Raw genomic sequence first — 24558 nt, 5'->3', positions numbered from 1 at the left:
AATAAGAGGATAAAGCATTTGTGGGCACACGTTTTTTTTTTCTATTATATGAATGCATACCTAATAATACCTAACAAAAATTTTATTACAATTATTCCTACAAACCTGTTTTCTTTGCTGGCATCCATTTAATTTAGTTTTTATTTTAACGTTTCCCTTCATCTTCGTAAAAATAATTATCTATTACACAGAAAACACAGGGTTGCATGTAAAAAATATGTAATAATCTACTTCACTTATATTTCGTTGTTTCTGAACGGAATATTGCAACGAATATCCCCCCATGACATCGCTTCGTCCGACGAAATCCGCACTGCCATTTCTTTTTGTTTTTTTACTTATGTACCTGACTGCAATTATTCACACTGAATTTTGCAATATATCCAAATCGATAAGATTACAGAATGTGATTATGCAATTGCGATCGAATTCAATTCCAGTCAGTCTTGATTCGATTCAATTCCGATTTCAATAGAAGCCGTATTTCAAAACCCTCCCGATATACTATAAAACAACATATGGAATGATATGAAATATGTATATTTTCCTTACCTGTGCATTTACTTATCAAAAATAACTTTAAGTAGGTTGAAAATTATTTCATTTTCTGGATACCATCATCAACGGAATACCATAAAATTTGGGTTTCGTTGAGTGATGCATGTAAAAAGTTGTTGTAATTAAAAAAAAAATTGAAATATTGAAAAAAAATGAATGAATTAAAAAACATATTGTCTAAAAAATTGGCTGTGTAAACCACAAGTAAGATGTTGACGTAATGCAAGCCTCGTACTGTTTATCTTTTATAACCAAATGATACCTTTGAGCATTGCCAGAATAATCAGCAGCAAAACACTAAAAATGTACATACCTACCTACAACTTTCGCGTTATGTTTGCTACAATGACCAACAGTAATTATTACATTTTTACTTAATTATAACCATATCACTTTCTTTGAAGATTTTTGGAATATTTATATATTTTTTTTCAGGCACCCTTGGTCTGAGTTTGACAGACAACCAAGTGCGTGAGTGAGTGCTATGTCTTCTTGCTTGATCATAATGGCGGAGCTGCTACTATATGTCAAATTAGAATTTTTATGGTAACATTAAAAACAATAGAATACCGTCAAAAAATATACAAAATACTGTTTTTTTAAACGTGGAAAATTTACAATAACAAATATTGTTAATATATTTCTTTGCTATAATAATGCTTTTTATTGAGAAATATCTGAATTTTTAGGAAAATTTTTAGACTTTTTGATGCGAAATTGAATTTTTTATATGACATTTAATAATTTTTTATGCAACCATGTTACATAAAAGAATGTTTTGAAAACATATGATCTCAGTTGAAGGCATTTTTTGAGAACCAGCTGATTTATTTATTTTATGCCATTCCGGAATGCACAAAAACTGGCAACTTTCTACTTTTGCCGTACGGCAAGTTCGCCTAAAAATGACAACTGCTTAAAGTTTTTTATCTATGGTGTTTTAATTACATCGAACTAAATGCAGAATTTAAAGGAATTTAAATTAACTAAATCAATTCAAATACACACCTATTTTTTTGGATAAAAGCTTGAGAGTAGAGAAAAGTTGTACTGAAAAATGAATATGCGTCCCGATCTTACAGTTATGGTCGCACCCACCGTCTACGACTATCATAAATTCGAATAAAACCCCCTATCGCTTCAATAAGCACATTTGTTTTTTTTTATATAAGCGGCAATACTTCCATTGTGGCACCACGGTACGTTTCAAACGGATTCTATGCGACAGCCCTGTAACTTATTGCACTTTAATGACACGGATTTATCTGCAATTCTTCTCTCGTGACTAGCTGCGCCATTAGAATAAGTGTAGAGAAATTCCCTTTTGTTTAGGCAATTTCAACATCCCTGCATTTACGGAGTCCACAGTTTCGCAATCCAATTGTTTCGTGCACTCATATAGGCTGCGAACACTCTCTGTAGAATAGTTGGTTTAATTTTGTAATTTTTCACTTAATTAGATTTGCAAATAAAGTAAAATATAACGCTGAGGAGAAAAGTGGTATCTTTAAATTTTAACATTAAAAGCAATAGTAAAACTGACGTTTTCAACACGGTCGACAATAGCGAACGAAAATTACAGCAGGTAGTGGGTGGCATACTGACCTACAATATTTTGAAGAGTGGCATTTCGACTACAGCAAAAATACCAGTTAAAACCAACCACCCATTTATTGTATAAACCACACAAAGCCGCAAAATTGTAGAAATTTCCAAAAATAGTACAAAATACTAGTCTACAGACTGTATGCGATAATGGCAGACAATTGAGGGATAAGACGCATGCCTAAACACTGGAAACTGTGATGCAAATAACGGTATATAATTTGACTATTGTAGCGACCGTTGCTCCGTTGCACATTTGGCTGTCGCAGTACTCCCAGCTATTTTTTCTTTTTCAACAACTTGTATGGAGCCTTAAGAAATGGTATAGTAATCAGTTTAGTAAAAGTCTAATTCTTTTCAAATCCTATTCATAAAGAAAAGAAAGGAAAAAATCGTTTCGCATAAATCCTTCCGACTTGGCGGATTACTTTCTGGTGAGCTGTAAAATACACGAAAGCAGACAGCCAACAGTTAGGGTAGAGGTAAGCGACGAATATACAATAAGTTTATTTATAATTTACCTCACTAATACGTTTAGCGTCATTCGAACATTTGTTTGCTAGTCACAACCAACAGCAATTTGGCGGTCGGCGACAACGTAAATGAACACCAAAACCACGAGATAGGCAAGCAGATACAAAAATGTAGGCAGATAGTAAAGAAGCATAGCTAGACATGCACTCGTGTCCTTCATTGTAGACAATGTGTCGGAAATTAGCCAAGTTTAAGAGTTAACACGTGCTGCATACGAAAAACGCAGAAAAAAACCGAATAAAGTTTTCTTATTCATCAAGTAACATCAAAAAATCAAGACGAGTTTCGGTGAGAGGGAATTATGTAAAAATCGACGAACGTAAATTGATAAGCGATGCATTATTTTATTCATTTACAAATCAAATTAATAACTCGCGCGTGTGCCAATAATATTTACTAAACGACGATTCAGATTAGTGATACATATGTATATGTGTGTATGTTTGTACTTTGAATATTTACTATTATTGTGGTATGTAGTGAACGGAAATAGATGGCGCTTTGAAGCTTTTGTTTTAATCACTCAATTTCTACGTATTTGGTTTAATTAAGATGATGAAAAACTTTATTAATAGGTGCATATTTACATTTACTGGTTTGAACTCTACTATATGTATGGAATTTAGTTAATTCTCCTATGAGGAAGAAACTATTTATTTTTAATATCACAAGTGCGGCTCTTGTATCATATAAAGTACTGTTGCAAATGAAAACCCATTTATTTCAAAAAGAAATTCTAATTAAATTCACAATTTTTTATACACCTAAGCGCAGAAATTGGCTTTTAACGATTTTTATACATTGTTTTAATTATAAGAGTGAAATAAAATTGGTCTGGAATTTTTATCGTAGTGTTCTTAGGGCAAATTTAAATAACCAAATGCAGGAAGACAATTGGTTGATGTTACCTTTGCGTACTATTGTTCCGCGATTAGTAAGTAAAGCATGCGTAGAATTCTTTTTGAATTGTCGAATGGGTGGGGCGAACTTGCCTAAATCAAAATGGATTTAATGGTGTAGTACACTTCTAACACTACGAAGACATACATACATACATATGTATGTAAATTATATGGAATTTTCCGCTTTTGTTTTTGTGTACATATAGATATGTATAAAAATTCATTGTCTGGCGGGAATTTTATCAATTAATATACATAATTATTACAATACATACGTCTATTTCTCTCAGAAACATTAAATTCTCTGTTTTCATTACCCATTTCAGCAACTTGGCGAAAATGCTCTCCATTCAGCAACTGATCAAAGCTCTCCGCAAGTTACAAAACAGCGGCGCTAGCAACGTCTGCGGGGATTTGGTAAAACAAAATCTCAAACGTGTTGTTGTCGCTGCTTCAACAACCCATACTACAACATCAACGGCGGCGTCGGTAACCCCAATTCGTCAAACAACCGAAGGTGCAACTGAATTGGCACCAACAATTGTGACGTCACTGCTAATATTATGGGACACGATGATTTCACCAAGTCAACAACTACATCCCCACCAATTTGAGCACGAGCAACAGCTGTTGCAGGCAATCGATTCTAGTCAACAACAAAAACAACAACCATATCAGAAAGAGCAAATGCAGCATTCACAAGTACACGAAGTTAACTTTCACGCTAGTCGAGTACGTAGCGACAGTCTTGATTCGTCTGTGACTGAAAACGGTAGTGTCACTGTTATACCTGAGTACCAAATTCCCGTGAATTCATTGAAGTCGGCGAGCGGACAAGCTTCGAATTATTCACCATCAATAATATCTACAACAACAACACGCTCTCAACAGATACATAAATTCTATCGGCACCATCTCCATCATTTCCACACACAAAGCAATCAAAGTTTAAAAAATAAACAAACGCAATATAACGCAATGTCATCATTGGCTGCTGAACCTAAAGCACTAAAGCAGGATGAACAAAATACAGCCACGACAAATAGACAACATCCGACACAGGATGTAAACAACTCGAATGGCAGCTGTTGTAATGGCAGTGAGCAGAAAAACTCATCCGATAAGCCGTGTTTCAATGCGGGATTCGGACAAATTTTGAAATTTATGGAGTTAATTGGAAATTTGAAGGTTAGTAAAAATCTCATTTTTGACTATCGATTTTTACCCAATCAAAAAATCGGACAGTAATTCTCTTCTACCAATGTAACTGTAGAAATGTTTTCAACATGTCAGTGTACGCTTATGTGACAATAGTAAAAGTGACTTGTTAAAACTAAATGTGGAAATAGTGAAATCAATGACAAAGTGGCAATAGAGAAAAGTGAAGCATGCATATATATGTATGTATATACATATGTATACCAAACAAAACCATGCTGTTCCGCTGTGAGCAAATTATACTTTGAATATATTCATGAACCATTCAAACCATGCTTAATATATGTATACTGTAGTTAATGCGCGAACCGGTTTTATTTGCCATACGCGTACATACATATATTTATGTACAAATGCAAAATTAAAGTTTCTGCGAATTTTCCATGCAATGACACATGCGAACACAAGGCATTCATATAGGTATACATACATGAGTAAGTGGGCATATCAGCAGGAATAAAGTTTGTTTTGATGGGCAAATCGATAAGGCGTTCGCAACCTAGGTAAATGACTGACGTTGTCGCTAACATGGCGAAATTTTCTTTTCGTTCTACAAATAAGTGTCAAATCAAGAAAGTTTCATATCGTTATTAGGAAGGTAACCGCGGCATAAAGGTTAAATGTTGGTGTTTAATCGATAAATCAGCAAACTTTTACTCTGATTTCGTTATGCATGTGAAGCATGTGTGTACCAGTGTGCATAAATTTGGCAAACAAAGTATGATGTCATTAACTGCGAATTGTATGTATGTACATATGTATTTTAATTGATCTATAATACAAGAAAAATAACTCAACTTAAATCCATAAGCATATTAGAAAAGCCCAATACAGCTTCAACCCACGTTTCAACGTTAGAAGCATTATTGAAATAATACATAAAAAGGGCAATAGAAGACTGATATGAAATTTGGAAGACATGCGCCCAAGAAATCGCTTGATGTCATCCCGAGGCGAGAGTTTAAAACGCTTCCCCGACTGTCGGTGCTACGCCCCCGAAACGTTCCGTTTTTATATCCGGCCAAGGGCTACATTCCAGCAGCATTCTCTTAACACGCATCAACTCATCCAGCTACGGCTGTATATGTATATGGAATTCTGCTTATGCTGTTACAAAATCAACTACTACATATATGTATATATACATGTAATATGTATATATTAGTAACGTAATAAGAAGGGGCCTTGAAATCCAGAATCTCTCTTGCCAACAAGTGCTACTTTGGACAATTGAATAAAACAAAACTAACACTTTATAAGGCTCTCATCATGCCCGTCCTATCGTATGGCGCTGAAGCTTGGACGATTGCAATATCCGGTAAGGCGTCCCTTGGAGAGTTTGAGAGCAGGACTTGGCTTCACTTGGCGTTTCCAACTGGTGCGGGTTAGCTCGAGAAAGAAATGACTGGGCCGCTTTGTTAAACTCGTGCAAAATCGATTAAACGGTTATCGCGCCAATCAAGAAGAAAAAGAAGGGGGTGCGTTCTCTTGTACGGAGTAACTGTCGTCTACAGAAGCATTCAAAGAAATATTTGAGGTAGCATAATAATTAAAAAAAAAAAAATAAAAAAGAATATCAATGCAAGGAAAGAATATCAATTGTCTGGCACCTGTTTGGCAACCGAACTATTACGAAAAAATATAAGAAACTACAACAGAGATTCGGTGCAAATTAATTATCCTATTTAAATTGCAATTGATTTTGCTAAATTATGTTTTTTATTGTTCTTTAATGAATTTTATATTTCTCTTAGTAAATACTGCCCTATGTCCTCGATAGCCTCACGAATTCCATCTTTGAGGTTTTGAATCGACCCTGGGCTGTTGGCGTAGACCTTCTCTTTCACGTGGCCCCAAACAAAAAAGTCACTAGGAGTTAAATCACAAGATCTCGGTGGCCAATTGTGATTACCTTTTCGAGAGATAACACTGTCCGGAAACTTTTCCCGTAAAAGATCAATGGTTTCGTTGCTTGTGTGGCATGTAGCGCCGTCTTGTTGAAAATAAACGTTGTCCAGATCAATACCATCTAATTCCGGCCATAAAAAATCGTTAATCATCTCTTGATAGTGATATATAATACCTGTTAAAGGAAAACCCTTTACTTATTTTCTGATAGCAATATACAAATTGAGAAAGACGTAAAAGCTGCAGGCACTTTTATTAGTATTTAATATGATGTGCGATAAAGATAGGCGATATCTGTAGTGTCTGATGATGATGATGTTGTTGTTGTTGTTGTTGTTGTTGTTGTTGTTGTAGCAGTATCTTCGCCCTGTCAGTGTAGTGTAATTACCGGTCGTCTTCGTCTAGCTCATCTAACGGTAGGCCCAGGAAACTGGCTGTTTCGACGGGTTGGGTCCAGAGGGAGAGGGGTGTTAGATGAGTGGGTTTGTTGGGGCATGTGAAAAGGTGGTTAGTGTCGTGCGGGGTGCCTTCACATGCTGGACATATGTTTAGTATGTCGGGGTCGATTCTGGATAGGTAGGAGTTTAACCTGCTACAGTATCCAGAACGTAATTGTGCCAAGATTACGCGGGACTCTCGGGGAAGCTGGAGCTCTTCGTCTGCGATGGGTGGTGGTTAGACTCCGATAACGGCATTCGGGGGTCGGGAGCTTAAGAAGGTGGTAAGGGTCTCCAGATGGATGTCGTTAATGGCCTGTCTGTATACGGTCTGATCCTGGAGTGGTCTGTCTGTTTTGTCCAGGATCTCGTCCACGTAGTTAAGGAGGTGTCTTCTAATGTGCCTGGGAGGTGGCTCGGGCTCGAGCAGGTGTCTGCATGGGTGAGGCCTACGGTGACACCCTAGCAGAAACTGCTTGCCGAGCATTTTGTTGTGTTCCTTAACAGGGAGCATGTTAGCCTCGTCGTGTAGGTGTTGAATTGGGGACCTCAGGAGACATCCTGTCGCGGTCCTAATGGCAGTTTTCTGGCAGGTCTGGAGCTTCGTCCACTGCGTATCACTGGTTCCAGGCGACCAGACAGACGCGGCATAGTTGAGAACCGGTCGGCCTATTGCTTTGAAAGTCGACAGCAACATTTCTTTGTCTTTGCCCCAAGTGCTGCCGGCGAGCGACTTGAGGACCTTGTTGCGTTCTGTACTCTCATTGCAATAGCGGTTGTGTGCGCTGAGAAGGAGAGCAAGCTGTCAAAGGTGACTCCCAAAATTCTGGAGTTATTAACCGTCGGTATTGGGGTATCATCGACGTGCACCTGAAGTTGCAGCTTGACCTCCTTTGTCCAGGTGGTAAAAAGGCTCGCCGTGGATTTAGTGGGAGAAAGTTTTAAGTTTCTCGCAGTGAAGAAGCGAGAAAGGCGGGCGAGGTAGTCGTTTACTTTAGAGCATAGGCCATCAATGTCATTGCCCGACGCCATTATCGTGCAGTCGTCGGCGTATGAGACCAGTGAGACTCCCTCTGGTGGCTGGGAGAGTTTCGAAATATTGAAATTAAAAAGCAAGGGTGAAAGGACACCACCCTGCGGTACTCCTTGCTTTATAGTGTCTGATGTCTTTATTGATAATGGCCGATGCGGACAATAGATTATAATTGACTAGCTAGGAAACAGCTACGATGTGCAACGATGTCCATTTCAATGCATATATGTTTTTGTTTTTGTTTTGTAATTTGTCACACATTGTAATTTGTGTAATGTATGTCGCACACTATGGGACAATTGAAAGGCCCCATTTTGAATATTGGAGTTAGGCAAGGAGGTAATCTGAGTTATTTTATCAGAGGAGAAAATAAAACTCAATAAAATAAGACAAATACTAAATTTTATTGAGATCTTTATCGATTTAGTTGAAAATACATTTGGAAAACTCTTAAAAAAATGTGAACAATTTCAACGATTATAAGAAGAAATGTAATATTTCACCTTTTTCCATCACCTTGAACCTTCTCCAGGATCTGTCGCAGTGTGAATATTTGGTCGATAGTGGAGAGACCAGGTCTGAAACCGCACTGGTACGCCCAATTAGAGGTTAGGCGTAAGATTGCAGCTTAGAATTTTATATGCGATAGAGATAAGGCTGACCCCTGATAGTTGGCGCAGTGCGTGGGGTCACGTTTGTTTAGGATAGGATAAAGGGTACTGAGACAATCGCCGCGCATGCTTTCTACTTGCTATATTAAGCCGATAGGTCGGTGCATGCCCCGTACCAACTCAGCTCCTCTAATTTTAAACAGCTCGCTAGACACGCCATCAGCTCCGGCAGCTTTGTTGTTTTTGAGTCGTTGCATTGCAACTTTCACTTCGGCAAGACTTGGGGGCAGGATCGGCACTCCATCATTCCTGATTGGGGATTGCGGGATAATAGCTTCAGAGGCAGAAATGTTGGGTCCTGCGTCTGCCAACAGTTCGGAGAAGTGTTCCCTCCCCAATCTCAGCACACCTTGCGAATCCGTTACCAGATCACAATTTTCGTCTCTACAGGATGACCTATGCCAGGCACTTCACTTTTTGGGCGTCATTCCTTTTGTGACTTATCTCGATTTCCTCTCGCTCGCGCCGTGCTTTAAAATTATAATACTATTCCTATAATTTTAATTTTTTCTAAATTAGGATTACTGTAATTGTAATTTAAGGTACATATATTCGATTGACGTAACCTTGACGCTATCAATTGTACATGTAATTCAAATCGGCCAGCTCTTTCTTTATTTGACAAAAAGACAGCTTGGCTTCGGTTATGTTATTATAAAATAAATAATATTTCGCGGGCAGAGTCGTTGATAACGTCTAGGTTATTACATAAATAATTATCATTAAACTCACACATTCTCTAAATAACTCGTACCTCTCCTATACAATATGTGCTTTGTTACTAGATATCACTCTCATTTTTCTTGTTGCTATCCGTTTGTTATAAAAATAAATGCACGCGCTCTTTATGCATAGAATACAACAAAAATCTACATACATATGTATGCGCTAGTATATTATTTGAGAACACAAATATCTACATATGTATATGTATACTTCTATATAGAATATGTGAATACGAGAACCACGAGAAAAGTTTAAACAATTTACAATACAGTATTCGTACTGACATACGAAATTGAGATATTTAGAACCAAACGAAATTTCACAGCTTAAATTAGTGAAAAGAAATTTAGTTAACGTCGTATTTTAATCGAAGTTTGGAAGGAAGGGACTGTTAGCGATTTGGTGCCCGGAGAGTCTCATAGCATAGCAACCAACGGAATTAAGAGCCAACATCAAATGCTACGTAGATTTGTTGAAAGTATAAGGTTTTTTAAATAGGTCATAGCTTAGAACAGAACAAAGCAAAATTTCTGAAAAAATAAATGGTTTTCATCGCCTTCAAGATATTTGTAACAAGTTGAAGTAAAAAGTTTTGAATGTAGACATTGCACCGGGTCGTACTATACGGCGATTTAAAGGTAGCATTATGCTTCAAAAAAAGTTATTTAACTGGTTTTTCCAAAATAGAACGTAAAAAAGAGAAAATTTGGCACTTTTTCAGTACCACTACAACAGTTGGCGGCCAAAAAAATTGTTTCTGGTTATGGACCCAAACCAGTCTCGAATGCAGCAGCAAAGCGATAATACCAACGATCTCGTTGCTGCTACAACAACAACAACAACAACCAATGATCCCGTTCTGTTACGCCAATCGTCAAAAATGTGTATAATATGTCTCGGAAATCGCCGATCTCGGACCAACTTACATGAGCACTTTTTACTTTATCTCTATCTTTATTTTTCTTTACCCTTATCGTTGTAGTTGCCTTTTCTTTTTATCTTAATATTTATCTGTGAAGTCATTTTATGCTGTATTTTGATTTTGAATCTATGAATCCATTTAAGTTGATCCATCTAAGTTAAAAAAAAAAATGCACAAAGAAACATCAGGAGACATCGCGTGGCTATCCTTGGGTATGGAGCTTCTTCCACTGCGACCAAATAAGTGCTACATAATTCAGAACCGAAGGTCTAATTGCTTTAAATGTCACCAGCAACGTTTCTTTGTCCTTGCCTCAAGTACTAACGGTTAGAGATTTGAGGGCATTGTTGCTGTTTTGGACGTTAGTTGCAATTGCGGTTGTATGCATCAAGAGGGAGAGCAGACATCCAGTATTTGGGGTTGTTAATATTGTTGTTGTAGCGGTGCACTCGGTCCTGCCAGAGCGGTGTAGTCACCGATCTCCATCGTCTAACTCTTCTAACTGTAGGCATAAGAAGCGTGCTGTTTCGAGAGGTCGGGTCAGAGGAAAGGGGTGTTAGGTAGGTGAGTAGTGTTTGAGAGGGTATGTGAACAGGTGGCTAGTATCGTTCGGTGTGTCGGACACACAATCTGGAGAGACTGTCGTTCATTTTTGAATACAAGCCATCGGTGTCATCCCCATGGCAACCGGTTCTAGGACCGGATTGACTCTAATTTTTCCCGACTAAGGGCTGCCGCTCCAGTAAACTAGCCCTATCTAGTGCGCTGAACCTCACAATGCCTGGCAAAAACATACGACATATAAAGGCATATGTAAAATCTATAATAAACGGCACAGCAGATCGGAGATTGCTTAGAAAAAAAATGTATATATTATATTATTTTCACACCACTTTCCAATAACAAAACTCCTTAGGATCCGGGCAAGATTTTCTTCAATTCTGTTGTATACTCGATTTGTTGATTTGAACATATTTTTTGTTTTTATTTGAAATTTTTTTTTATTTTCATCTGAACGCTTTTTCCTACATAGAGTAAAAATAAAGTAGAAGTAAAACAAAAATTGTGCATTAAATATATATATTAATTAAAGTCGGTTAAACATTGTAGGAACAACCTGTTATACATTTGTGTGTATGTATGTATGTTAAAAATGCTTGTTTTATTAATAAAATTTTCATTTAACATATTAAATGGACTACTTTAAACAACATTTCAAACAGTTCAAATATCTTACTTTTTTGCATGTATTGAATAAAAATAAAAATTGCGAAGATTATACATATGTATGTATGTACCTGCATATACAATACATATATTTACTCTTCAAGAATGCTTGTGCCACATTTCGTTCATTCATTTGCCTCGTATACATTGTTTTGTTATTTTGAAGGCCAAGACCAAAGTCACCAAAACCAAAAAAAAAAAACAAAACAATTGCAACTAAGAACAATTCACAAAAACGTTTTGCATGCGAAAAAAAAATTCTAAAAGTAGGATTTTATATTATTTTATTTTGTTTTTCTAAATTTTCTAAAATTTCATGAGCTGTGACGTAATTACTAGCGTGTACATATATTTTTATTAAAAAGTGTAGAAGTTTTGTGTCATAATCAGTCACAAAAAATGTTTAGGTGCATTGGTTTACATTCATAGACATTCGTACATACATGTGTGTATATACTTATATATACAGCTGTGGGCTAAGAAATAGCGCCTATAATATATACGCGCCGTACACCCTTTTTGGGTGTTTGGCCGAGCTCCTCCCCCTATTTGTGGTGTGCGTCTTGATGTGTTCCACAAATGGAAATAGCGTCTTACCCACAATAAAATATAGTTGCGATTATTTGTACTGGATGAAAAAAGTTTATTTTTGCACAAATCTATTCTTTTATTTCAGTATTATTAAACAAAACGCAAAATATATATCAATATCCACAAATACAAGGAAAAATCAGAACGTATTCCATTTTAAGTTGGATACCGAAATAGCGCACTTTTATCGATCTGCAAGAAAACCCGAAATTAGAAATAAAATATTTGGCCGAGCTCCTACTCCAATTTGAGGGGCGCGTCTTGATGTTGTTCCACAAATTGAGGGACCTACAGTTTTAAGCCGACTTCGAACGGCAGATATTTTTTATAAGAGAAATTAGTTTCTTCAAATTGTTGAATTTTTTTTTTATTAATTACTCACTTGATTAGTAGTATGTTGGGTATCCATTATTTTGTTAAAACCGCTTTACACCTGCGTGGTAAACTTTCTGTTAACTTTGGCATCTTCCCAAAGTAATAGACGCTTTCTGTACACTTTGGGAAATTTTTTTTTGCCCAACCTTAACCTTAATATCGTTCCACAGATTTTCAATAGGGTTAAGGCCGGGCCTTTGTGCTGGCCATTCGAGAACTGCAATTTTTTCTTTTAAAAGGCACTTCTTCACCGCTTTTGCTGTATGCTTGAGATCGCTATCAAAATTGAATAAGTGCCATTGACTCGGAAGGAATAGGGCTCCAGCGAATGTTTGAAAATATCAAGATAAGTAAATTTATCCATATTGCCATTTATTCCAAGAAAATTATCCCCAAACTTTCAAGTTAGCCCCCCGTGCTTTATTGATCAATATTGATATACAAATATGAACGAATATATCAGTTAGTCTTCTATGAAATAACAATTCGTATAGAGAACACTAAAGGGGTGCTATTTCTCTGTCCATAGCTGTATATGTATATACATATATGCACCTATATGTACATACATGTGTGTATGTATGCATAAACAAATTTTGTTCTTATGACTTTCGATATACTCATAAGTGTTTAGTGCATAATTTATATTTGCTTTAAGTGGGTCTTTTCTGTCACTTAGCACATTTCATGTATATATGTACATATATAAACACATTTGTGTATACTTGTATACCAGCTATTTTCATATAATATCCCTGCAGTCAAACCTACTAGTTCTTAATAACAGTTTGCCTTGTAGTTGAAGTAGTTCGTCGTCTTCTATATTTTTTCAATGATATTCTACTATTAATGATATTCATTCATACATTTTTAATCAGGCTTGTGCATCAGCATCATTTAATGAGCAAGTCAGTGTCTGTAAACAAAAAAGCAGATAATTCACTCCAACAAAAATGCTGTCTAATAATCATTGCGTGCATGCAACGTTTGAAGCATTCCCATTCAGTGTAATAGCTGAATATTGGTTTTGCATACAGCTCTAATTGGTCATTGACTGGTGTAATTCTAGTCACTTTTGAGCTGGTATGAATTATTTCATGAACTGGAATATTTACCGAGTAGTTTGACATTTCACTACATTTCTCTACATTTCTCAATACATATATGCAAATACGTGTAGGAATGTAGTGAGTACTATACAAGTATGCCATATATATATTTCTATCTCTCATTTTCTATTTGGCTTATAACGCGATTTTTTTTTTGTTTAATTTTTGCGCGTGTTCGTTCATTGAATTCAGCTCATTAGGAAAATTGGCTGCTGTCGAAATCACAACATTGTTGGTGAATTTTATATAACGATTAATGGATCACAATTATTACTTAATTTAACAAATTGGACGTAGTTCTCTATTATACCTCTTTCCATTGTTGCTTTTTTTTCTTTTTAATTTCTTAATTTAATTTCTTTTGAATTTTGATACGCTATTTTGACAGTGTCGAATCTGTTATGTATTATTCAGTCCAAGATGTTACCATGACAAGGTTTTGAGGGTAGAGTTATCACTCGTGAATTGTGCAGCAAGATGGTGTGATTAACCATTGTAAATTTGGACTTCAGATCCATGTCCGAGTGTATTTCTGCCATTAAAGAGCTACTCATAAAAAATATCTGCCGTTCGGAGTCGGCTTGAAACTGTAGGTCCCTCCATTTGTGGAACAACATCAATAAGTACGCCACAAATAGGAGGAGGAGCTCGGCCAAACACCCAGAAAGGGTGTACGCGCCAATTATATATATATATGTATATAAATATTAAATGTGTTGGGAATGATGCTAGAGTGACAAGTCCTTGGCCGAATATAAATCCGGGTCATTCCGGTAACTTAGAACCGACCGTGTCCGTGCAAAGCTTTAGCGAACATTTGAATGATGTGCTATTTCGTACAAACTGGTATGCATACCAGGCTTTCAAATAAAGGAGTATTTCGTTAATACCTCACACAGGGCCTGTTTTATTCCGTTTCGAAAATGGATTTCGTTTGAACAGTATTTTTAGCATTTAATAGCAAAATTATAGAAAGAAACTATAGAATTTCGTCAGTCAATTACAAATCTCTTTCAAAAGTTTATCATACAAATTTGGCAGCCATTTGAATGGGACATAGAATTTTAGCAACTTATATTTGCAGCATACTCGTAAAACAATGTTCACTCCATACAAGACCCTGCAAGTTCGAGCTTATTTTTTAGCAGAGTTTTTTGTTTTTACATGTGCCAGAGTTCGTCAATGTCTTTGACGGATTTTGGAAAATATATGATACATTTTATGGAGGTTGAATTAGTTTTAAAGGGTTTTTTCGAAGATTTGGGGATTTATTGTGAAAAAACGGTACAAAATATTTTATTCGAAGTATTGGCCATCGCTAGCTACAACTTTCGCCCATCTTTCGGGCAATTTCCGGATGCCGTTTCTCCAAAATTCTGGCCGCTGCTTGGCTATCCATGACTCAACCCATATTTTGGTAGCCTCGTACGAGGAGAACCGCTGGTCCGCCAAATCGAGACTCATATGCCGGAACAAATGATAATCGGAGGGAGCTATGCCTGGACTATACGGCGGGTGGGGTAACACTTCCCAGCCAAGCGTTCCAAGGTATTTTTTCACAGGTTGAGCAACATGCGGCCGAGCGTTGTCATGTTGCAAAATAACCTTGTCGTGCCTTTTTACCGTTTCCGGCCGTTTTTCTTTCAATGCCCGGCTTAAACGCATCAATTGCAGTCGGTAACGATCCCCCGTGATTGTTTCGCCCGGTTGGAGCAGTTCAAAATATACGACGCCGACCTGATCCCACCAAATGCAGAGCATGATTTTCTTGCCGTGAATATTCTGCTTGGCCGTCGACGTTGATGCGTGGCCGGGCAAACCCCATGATTTTTTGCGTTTTGGGTTATCGTAGTGGATCCATTTTTCGTCGCCAGTCACCACCCGATGCAAAAAACCCTTCCGATTTTGTCGCTCGATCAGCAATTCGCACGTAAAAAATCGCCGTTCGACGTCGCGCAGCTTCAACTCGTACGGGACCCAATGTCCTTGCTTTTGGATCATTCCCATCGCTTTTAGACGCTTGCAAACGGTTGATTTATCAACGCCCAATGATTCAGCAAGCTCTTCTTGGGTTTGGCACGAGTCCTCGTTTACCAATTCCCCCAATTCCGCGTCCTCGAACTTTTTGGGCTGGCCAAGACGCTCCTTGTCTTCGGTGTGAAAATCACCACTTTTGAATCGTCGAAACCAGTACTCACATGTTGAAATCGACGGAGTATGGTCTGGGTAGGCCTCCTGCAGCAATTTACGGGCTTGGGCTGTATTTTTTTTTAAATTGAAGCAGAAAAGCAAAGCTTCCCGCAAATTGCGTTTCGACGGCAGGAAAGTTAACATACTCGGAGCACGAAAACACTGCGTTGTTTATACTTCAGCGAAATGACAGATACCGATAAACAAAGCCTAGGGATGAGGCTTTGTCATGAATATATATTCAGTATTACCAACACGATAAAGTTATAAATAGCGCCATCTGTGTGTCACCTTTAAAACTAATTCAACCTCCAATATTAAAATGAGTTTGATTTCTTTCGGAAAAACAAGTTATTAAATCCGCTATGAAAATGGTGGATCTGAAAAACTATATTTCGCAATATTGTGAATAGGTATGTTCGGTTGTCAAAATCGTTTAACGGAGTCTGAAATAAAAAAAATAATAATTTATTGATTAAAATCCCAGTGTGCTTCTCGTAAATTTATAACTATGACGAGTTCACGTAACTTTTCTTTTCCATATAAAGTACAATTGGATAATCAATTGGTGAATTTAAAGGGCTATGATACTCGTATAGGAAGCGTTGCATCCATTTTTTATAATTCAGTGATAATTCAAAAGGGGTTAAGTAGAAAAAATATGTCTACAAATGATAAACGAAACGTGTTTGCTTGCAGTAATTGATAGAGTAGAGCATTGGCGAATTAACCACATTTATCCTTTTTTTTGTAAATAGTTGTATGAACTTCAATTTAAAAATTTAAAACTGCCCTGGCAAGTACTTGTTTGCACTTAATTGTGAAGTGCTCTGTTGTATTAAAACTCAAATTTCTTACAATAACTTATTTTTATTGAATTGGAAGAAGTTCTTAAACGGGATATGAGGAGCGAACTTTTGGCAAAATTTGATTATGTACGCCTGTGCTCAAAATAATATGATTGTTGTATATATATTAAGAAGATTTGACAATTTGACAATTAATTATGTAACGAATGCTTGAAATCTTTTTTATACATAGGAAAATGCTCAAACCTAACAGCAAAAAAATTATAAAAATCAATCAAAAAATTGTAGCCACTTTAAACATAATACTAGAAATGAAGGAGCTTAAAACTGCACATTCTAAATAAAAAGCTTAACATTTTTATTTAAATTTGTTAATTTTTTTTTTAATTTTATACAAATTTCCCAAGTTTGATTTATATATTGTAGTTTTGATGGTAGAATGGCATATATTCATATTAAAATTAGTTAAAATAAAAAAACAAACGAAAGATTGCCAACACTTCCCAATATTCCACAATCCTCTTATTTCGAACAAAAGTGTTTACGTGTACACATGGATATGCACAAACGATATTTACATACATAAGAATGTACTGTGCGCTTTCAGTATGCATGTAAGTGTTCTCGCTAATTATTTTTGTTGCGTCAACAGAATTTTCAATACGTAACTGCTAAATGCAGCGTTTACATATACATACATACATAGATCGGAGACAAAACTAATTGATAACATTATTTTGTATATACTGGGTTGTTCAATAAGTTTTGCGTTTCGATAAGAAAAACACAATTTTATGATTTAAAATACACTTTATTATTCAGTATTATCTCCCTTAAGTTTCTACTACTCTTCCACCAACGAGATTCCAATTTATAAGAATCTGGAAGTGCTGCAAAATATGCTTTCACAGCAGTTATGACCTCATCATTTGATGAAAAATGCTTTCCACGCATGAATTTTCTTAGGTCTGGAAACCGATGGAAGTCGCTGGGGGTCAAATCTGGCGAAGACTGGGACTGCTCCAACAATTCGAACTTTCATTCATGGATTTTAGTCATTGTCAAAATGCTCTTCTGCTATGCTGACACGGTTACTAGTTTTCAAGTAATACACCAGTTTGCAAGTAATCCAAACTGATACTAACACCTTCTTGGCCGATTTCTGAACTCGTTTCGAAACCGAAGAACCAGGTTCACACTACACTTTAGTCTCTTGTGTTGATTTAGAATCATGGTGATAGACCCAAGTCTCATTCATAGTGATGAATCGACTCACAACATCCGCTTTATCCTTTCTAAAACACTCTAAAGGTTGCTGAGAAAGTCGCATTTGAATGTGTTTGTTTCATTGTTAGAGGTTGCGGCCCCTATTGTGCACACAGATTTGTAAAATATTGCTGACACTACCCGATGAGATGCCTTGGAGATGCGTCTTCAAGGCTTGTATATATTGTATAATATTATAAATATGTATGTACATATGTAATTATTTCATAATAGGGAAATAATTTCATATGATTTGGCCATCACTCTATATTTTATATCACTAGCGAGTGATAGTCATGCACCAACTCATTCGGCTACGGCAAAGTCATTTGCAATTTAACAAAAATGAAATTCGAATCGCTTTTAAAAATGTCATTCATTAATTCATATTGTTGATAAATAAATTGCTATGGCAATTTCGATTTAAGTGTAATATGACTATGAGTAAAGAAAACTTAATTTTTTAAACAAATAAATATCCCCGACTTTTCACATAAACCACTTTAGATTTATTGAATGACGACAGTCGATTATTGAGCGTTCAGTAATTGGATACCTCTATTTTTTTACGCGAAAATGAGACTTCATTTCCTTTTGTCATACATTTGTAATTGCACTTTTTTGTTGTTATGACTTATCTTTATAATTCTTGGAGCGCGATAAGATAAACAAATCATGTAATACTTCTTCATAGACTTATGTATGTATGTGCATATGTACGTAGCACTGTTGTAGTATCTAGTAAATAACATGTGTATGTATTTATAACGTTATTCGATGCAGCGCTGTCAATAATTGGAATTGATAGCTCTTTCCGATACTAGAAAAGTAGGAGAGACCAGAATTTTGCAGTGCATATAAAAGAAGTGGGATAGCTTATCATGGTTCTGACGCTTTTAAATTCAAAAATGTTTGATATTCATTGTTCATCACATAAGCTACGTTCCAGCGATCTTCTTCGGTGCACCACCTGTAGAGCTGAGTAACTCTTATAAGAGGGAGTAACGGGAGAGGAATTGGGAGAAAGTGCTGGAACGCAAAAAACTGATTTCTTCTGCAAGTATGTGCGCTAACCCCTTACGCGTTTTTGACCGAGTTTAACAAGTCGTTTCTTTTTCGTGGTAACCGGCGCCAGTTGGCAACAACAGGTGAAGCCAAGTCTTTCCCCACCTGATCTTTCCAACGTAGAGGAGGCCTTCCTCTTCCTCTGCTACCACCAGCTGGTGCCGCATCGAATAATTTCGGAGCCGGAGCGTTTGTATCCATTCGAACGACATGCCCAGCCAACGAAGCCGCTGGATCTTTATTCGCTGCACTATATCTATGCTGGCCGCCGTAGCCGAATGAGTTGGTGTGTGATTACCATTCGGTTAGTTATTTGATTGAGTGTGTGACCGAGCTCCTCCTGATATTTGTGGTGTGCGTCTAGATATTTTTTCACAAATGGAGAGACCTACAGCTTTAGACCGAGTCCGAACCTCAAATGTTTTTTGAGGAGATTTTTCAAGACAGACATACACTCGGAGGTTTGCCATTGCCTGCCGAGGACCAACTTTTTTAGCATTAGGTATTTCGTGCCCGATGTTTCGAATCCGTGTACTTCCGAGTGGTAATCACGCACGAACCCATTCGGCTACGGCAGTCGTCTGTATGAACGGTGTTGCAATCCTAAAAATTAATTGAATCCCATGCTGTTTCTATTTGGGCCTATTGCTTTGTCATGGCCTTCGAGAATTTTAGTACGTGAGCTTCACTTTCTCTGTTTTAGACGTTCTCTGCTACACCTGCCACTTGCAGTTCTACCTGCCCTGATCCCATTACCCGCAACTGTATATACGTAGCATATAAATATTCCGAATGAAATTCTCAAAAATGTCATTCTTAACTCAAAAACCACAATTTTTAATTACTACTTATTGTCTTGCTCAGTTTGTCCCAACAAACAGGGTGGATCACCTAACGTTTAAAACTTGAAACGACTGTAAGTAAGAAGCGAATATTTTTTCAATGTGAGTTGTTTTATTTGAAAGCAAAATCCTTACGGTTAATTATGTAATATTATTTCATTCCATGACTAGTCTTGCAGTTGGCAAAACGTAAAACCAAAGCAAATATATGCGTCAAATGTTCAATTTCTGAGATCGACGACGAGTTGATGTGCTCGATTGTTCACTTTCAGCAGCAGTAGCGATTTTTTGCGATGTACGCACTATACGAGCACGGGAACGTATTGTTATATCCAATTGAAATCGAGTTTAACGCACAATTTTCAAATTGATACATAAATTGGTAGATATGTGTTTCTCTTCGACGGATTTTCTTGCAGTTTCGGAAGATGATCCATCATTTTGCAAGTAAATTTTGAATACTTCCTAACATTGTTGAAACGTAAATCGGCACTTTTCGTAAACCGCAGATGTTAATCTAAATTTCTGTCTTAACACCAATGTATTTTAGTTGACACGTTAAATCAGTAGTTCAAGATTAAAGCGTTTGATGGCCTACTCTATATGTATATACTACAATTACCTTATTTCAACACATATTGCATCAGACTGCACTTGGCACGCGCAATTGTTGCGAAATCTATAGCATATAACTACTTGTATACAGCCGCTGGAAAATACTTAAGAACGATACCCTGTTATTTCCATTTGAGACTTTTTGCAATAAAATCACTTAAATGTTTTGCACATTAGGTTTTATTTTATAAATTTAAAATATTTTCAATCTGTATCGGTTTTTTTATCTAAGAAAAATATAAATTTTTTTACTTCAGGTACAAAAGTGAATATAATTCGAAAATCCTTCGCGAAAAATACTTAAGAACGAAGCAAAATAATATTCAAATCACAAAAAATACAGGCATAAGGGAAAAGTTTACATTAATATCAGCCGAAATCCTCTGCTGCTAGCGCTGCTTTTTATTATCAGTTTTATTATCCTGTAAGCTATTAAAAAAAAAAATACTTTAATATTTTGTTGAAAATCGTTTTTGCTTTATTGGTGCTGCACAGCACCTTTGCATTGACATTAATAAACCTCTACAACGTTCAACAGGAATGGACTCCCATGCTGCTGCCGTGGCCTTTTCAAATAACTTATCCAAATTTTTGATACTCTGCGTACTGAGTGCATTTTTTGCGTCGTTCCACAGATGTTCTATTAGATCTAAGTCGGCACTCGTAGATGCCCAATCCAGAATACTGATCAAATTGCCTGCGAAAAACTTTTTTGCAACACGAGAAGTATAGTATGCTTTGGGTCAATGTCTTGTTGAAATTTCCTAATCACCGGTAAATTCTCTTCCGCATAAGGTAGAATTACATTTTAAAGTATTTGAACGCACTTGTTTGCATCCATATTACCTTCTGATGAATTGGCTCGACACCATTTCACGAAAAGCAGCCCCACACCGTTATTGAGCCTTGAGCTTGGGGTCGAACTCTGCACGTTCTCGCCGTCGCACGTATGTAGTTTCTATTATCCTGACCAACTCTATTTTCGTTTCATCGCTGAATGAAATATAGCGCCACTGATTTTAAGTACAGGACGTGTGCTCTCGATCAAACTCAATTCGGCATTGTCATTGCGTTGCTGTTACCACTGGCTTCTTCCGTGCCAGTCGACCGTGAAGCCCTGCTTCTGAAAATCGAAGCGCAACTGTTATTTTCGTTTTTGGCTTTTCAAGGTGAACAAAAATTGCTCGATGGATGTCAGTAGCACTCTTTCTGGGATTCTGTTTTGACAATCTATCGATCATCCTATCAAACCGGCTAGCAGTCTTTCGAATTTTTTTTGTTCTGGGAACGTTTTCTGCTATTTTATATTCAGAAAAGTATTTCAAAGCAATTTCAAAGCATTAAGAGCCATCGTTTTTAAATCGTTTAGTTGTGTTGAAATAACGCTGTAGGATAATCCAGTCTTTTGCAACTCTATGTTTGCTTTTCGAAGAGCTGCGATGCAGTTTTCCCCTTTCACATTATTGAATCGTTTCAACTAAAATAAAGTGCTCTAGGAATACTCCACATACTTACCAGCTACAATATAAAACAGAAAAAAAATTCACAAAATTTTGGACGAAGATCGAATCGTTCTTAAGTTTATTTCTCACAAAAATATCAGTGCTCCTACTAAAAAGCAAAAAACCAATGCAAACCCTTCAAGAAAAATATGTAGATAAATGCACGCATTTCAATGAATGTGATCACAGCAAATAAATGCAGGCGCAAAAGTGCCGTAAAATGCGCGTCGCATCGTTCTTAAGTATTTTACAACGGCTGTATATGCACTTTATATACTGATAAATGAAAACCATTTATTACTTAACTGAGTATAATAATAAAATTATTTGCCCAGACTAAGTAAAAGCAAATATAAGTATGCACGTGCACATGTCTACGTGTGTGCTTATTGAATTATTTCGCCAAACCGATGAACAGGTAGCTTTAATAAATGTCAGTTTTAAGCAGAGTAAAGTTACAATTGATAAGGTTAATAAAAGTAGAATATTATCGACTCTGTTACATGCACCTATACGTAGGGGTACATGCCCACATACATCTGTGCATACCAAATATTAGTGTATAAATGTGGGCGTGAAAAAATTTCCGGCGCCCTTAAGGCTTGTGTATATTAGATAATTATTATTTGGCATAATTCTCCAACTGATGCAATTTGCCTCTTCGAGTACCTTATGCTGATATTCAGGCGTTGTAGGATCAACATATTATATGTACATACATATGTATATTACTATGCGAGCTATAATTTGTTCGCCAATAACAAAATAATTTACCATCTGTATGTTACTGGTTTTTTTTCTTAATTCAGTTCATTTGCGTACATAATTATGTAAAGCGAACGTAGATTATATTCCAATTGTGATATACTTACTAATTACATTCAATTTCAATCTATCCTCTATAATTTTAGCATACCAAACGTACGGGCTGGGTGCTGCGCAACGTCAGCGACCCCGAATCCATCTCGGGTCATATGTATCGGATGAGCATGATGACGTTTCTACTGGATGGTAGCGAAGGTCTGAATCAGATACGTTGTATGGAGTTGGCGTTAGTGCACGATCTGGCTGAGAGTGTTGTGGGTGATCTCACGCCGTTCTGTGGTGTCTCTAGAACGGACAAACGCGCTATGGAATTCAAAGCAATGGAAGATATTTGCAAGTTGATTGAACCACGCGGCAAGCGTATTATGGAATTATTTGAGGTAAAATCACATATTAATATAGAATGTAACAGTTATTTATTATTAACTATTTACCATTCATAGGAGTATGAAAGAGGCGAGAGCGCCGAATCAAAATTCGTTAAGGACCTTGACCGACTTGATATGATAATGCAGGCATTTGAATATGAGAAACGTGATAATTGTTTATTAAAACACCAAGAGTTCTTCGATTCCACCAAGGGCAAATTCAATCATCCATTCATTAAGAAGCTGGTCGATGAGATCTACGAACAGCGCCAGAATTTGGCGCGCGCCGAAGGTGCTACGCCACCGCCGCCAGTACATGTGCCCGACATGGATGCACTGCCCAGCACCAATGGCCAAAATAATGAACATGACGGGGCGGCGGCAGAAGCGCCAACTGTGGAATCTCCAAAAAACAAGACTAGCACCACCACGAGTTGATTGCACTGTGTGTAAAAGTGCATGCAAATGTGGAACAAACAAAGATCGGCCAGCATATAAGTTATAGAAAATGTCAGCCACGGAGGTGTTTGTCATGAATTAATAAAAATTAATTCTGTCCTAAGTTAAAGAAGTAAAAATCATTATAACTTTAAGCGCATATAACTAATAATTTAGTCTGTGTAGAACAGTTCATTTTTGCTTTGCACTACAGAAACCAAATCAAACTTAATTTTTAGAACAAATATGTTTGTTTTTTTAGGTGGTAAACAAATATTTTATTGACCACTAAATTACCTGTACGCTAAGACAAACGGTTGTAAAGCAAGAAATCGGAAAGTTGTTTTTGTTTTGTTTTTAGCGTGAATACAGTTTAATATTATACATTTATTTAGCGATATAAGTATCTCGATGTTCCATACTGCAGATAGAAAATTGCACATAACTGTATAAACCAATTAAGCTGACATAGAAAGCTACTCTAGCTAAAAATAAGGCTCACAATTTGTAGACTCAACAACTAAATCATTTCCATGCTAAGAATTTTTTTTCTACGCTAGCGAAAAAGTAATGCAGAATATGTACGAAAAATCTGCTATGAAGAAAACCATATTTGTATTTGGCGATTCACGTCAAGAGGTTTTAGTTAAGCCAATTTTATTATTTATGATAAATGATTTAGACTTAACATATAATGCGTATATTATATAAACTAACAGATTTTAGCGTTCATTCACTTTCAAATTAATTTCAAACTTCAAATTTTTTAATTTTATTTTATTTTATATAGACCGCGTGATTAATGCCATACTTTCATAATAT

At 36.6% G+C, this 24558-nt stretch overlaps 1 protein-coding gene across 5 annotated transcripts; it reads left to right on the top strand.

The window, feature by feature from the left end:
- The first annotated feature begins 1920 nt into the window (after positions 1–1920).
- Positions 1921–23991, top strand: LOC129247965 (uncharacterized). Of its 5 annotated transcripts, none has more exons than XM_054887353.1 (5): positions 1921–2485; positions 2540–2645; positions 3926–4787; positions 23017–23310; positions 23374–23991. In XM_054887353.1, exons 3-5 carry the CDS (start codon positions 3939–3941, stop codon positions 23734–23736), a joined length of 1506 nt encoding a protein of 501 aa, XP_054743328.1. In that variant the 5' UTR covers positions 1921–2485; positions 2540–2645; positions 3926–3938; the 3' UTR covers positions 23737–23991. The 5 variants fall into 5 exon arrangements, with proteins under 5 accessions (XP_054743328.1, XP_054743329.1, XP_054743326.1 ...); XM_054887354.1 differs by adding an exon at positions 2702–2807 and having other exon boundaries at positions 1921–2645; XM_054887351.1 differs by having other exon boundaries at positions 1921–2645.
- Positions 23992–24558: the final 567 nt, after the last annotated feature.

This window comes from Anastrepha obliqua, chromosome 5 (assembly GCF_027943255.1).
Source record: "Anastrepha obliqua isolate idAnaObli1 chromosome 5, idAnaObli1_1.0, whole genome shotgun sequence".
In the NCBI taxonomy this organism is placed as follows: domain Eukaryota; kingdom Metazoa; phylum Arthropoda; class Insecta; order Diptera; family Tephritidae; genus Anastrepha; species Anastrepha obliqua.
The sequence above is the reverse complement of the archived record's forward strand: the minus strand, read 5'-3'. Positions and strand labels throughout refer to the sequence as shown.

Excerpts from the sequence above, each read along its gene's own strand:
- LOC129247965 (XM_054887350.1), top strand. The coding sequence starts at position 3,250 with ATGATGAAAAACTTTATTAATAG. Across the intron at positions 4,788-23,016 it reads AGTTAATTGGAAATTTGAAG|CATACCAAACGTACGGGCTG; the intron begins GTTAGTAAAAAT and ends CTATAATTTTAG. Across the intron at positions 23,311-23,373 it reads GTATTATGGAATTATTTGAG|GAGTATGAAAGAGGCGAGAG; the intron begins GTAAAATCACAT and ends TACCATTCATAG.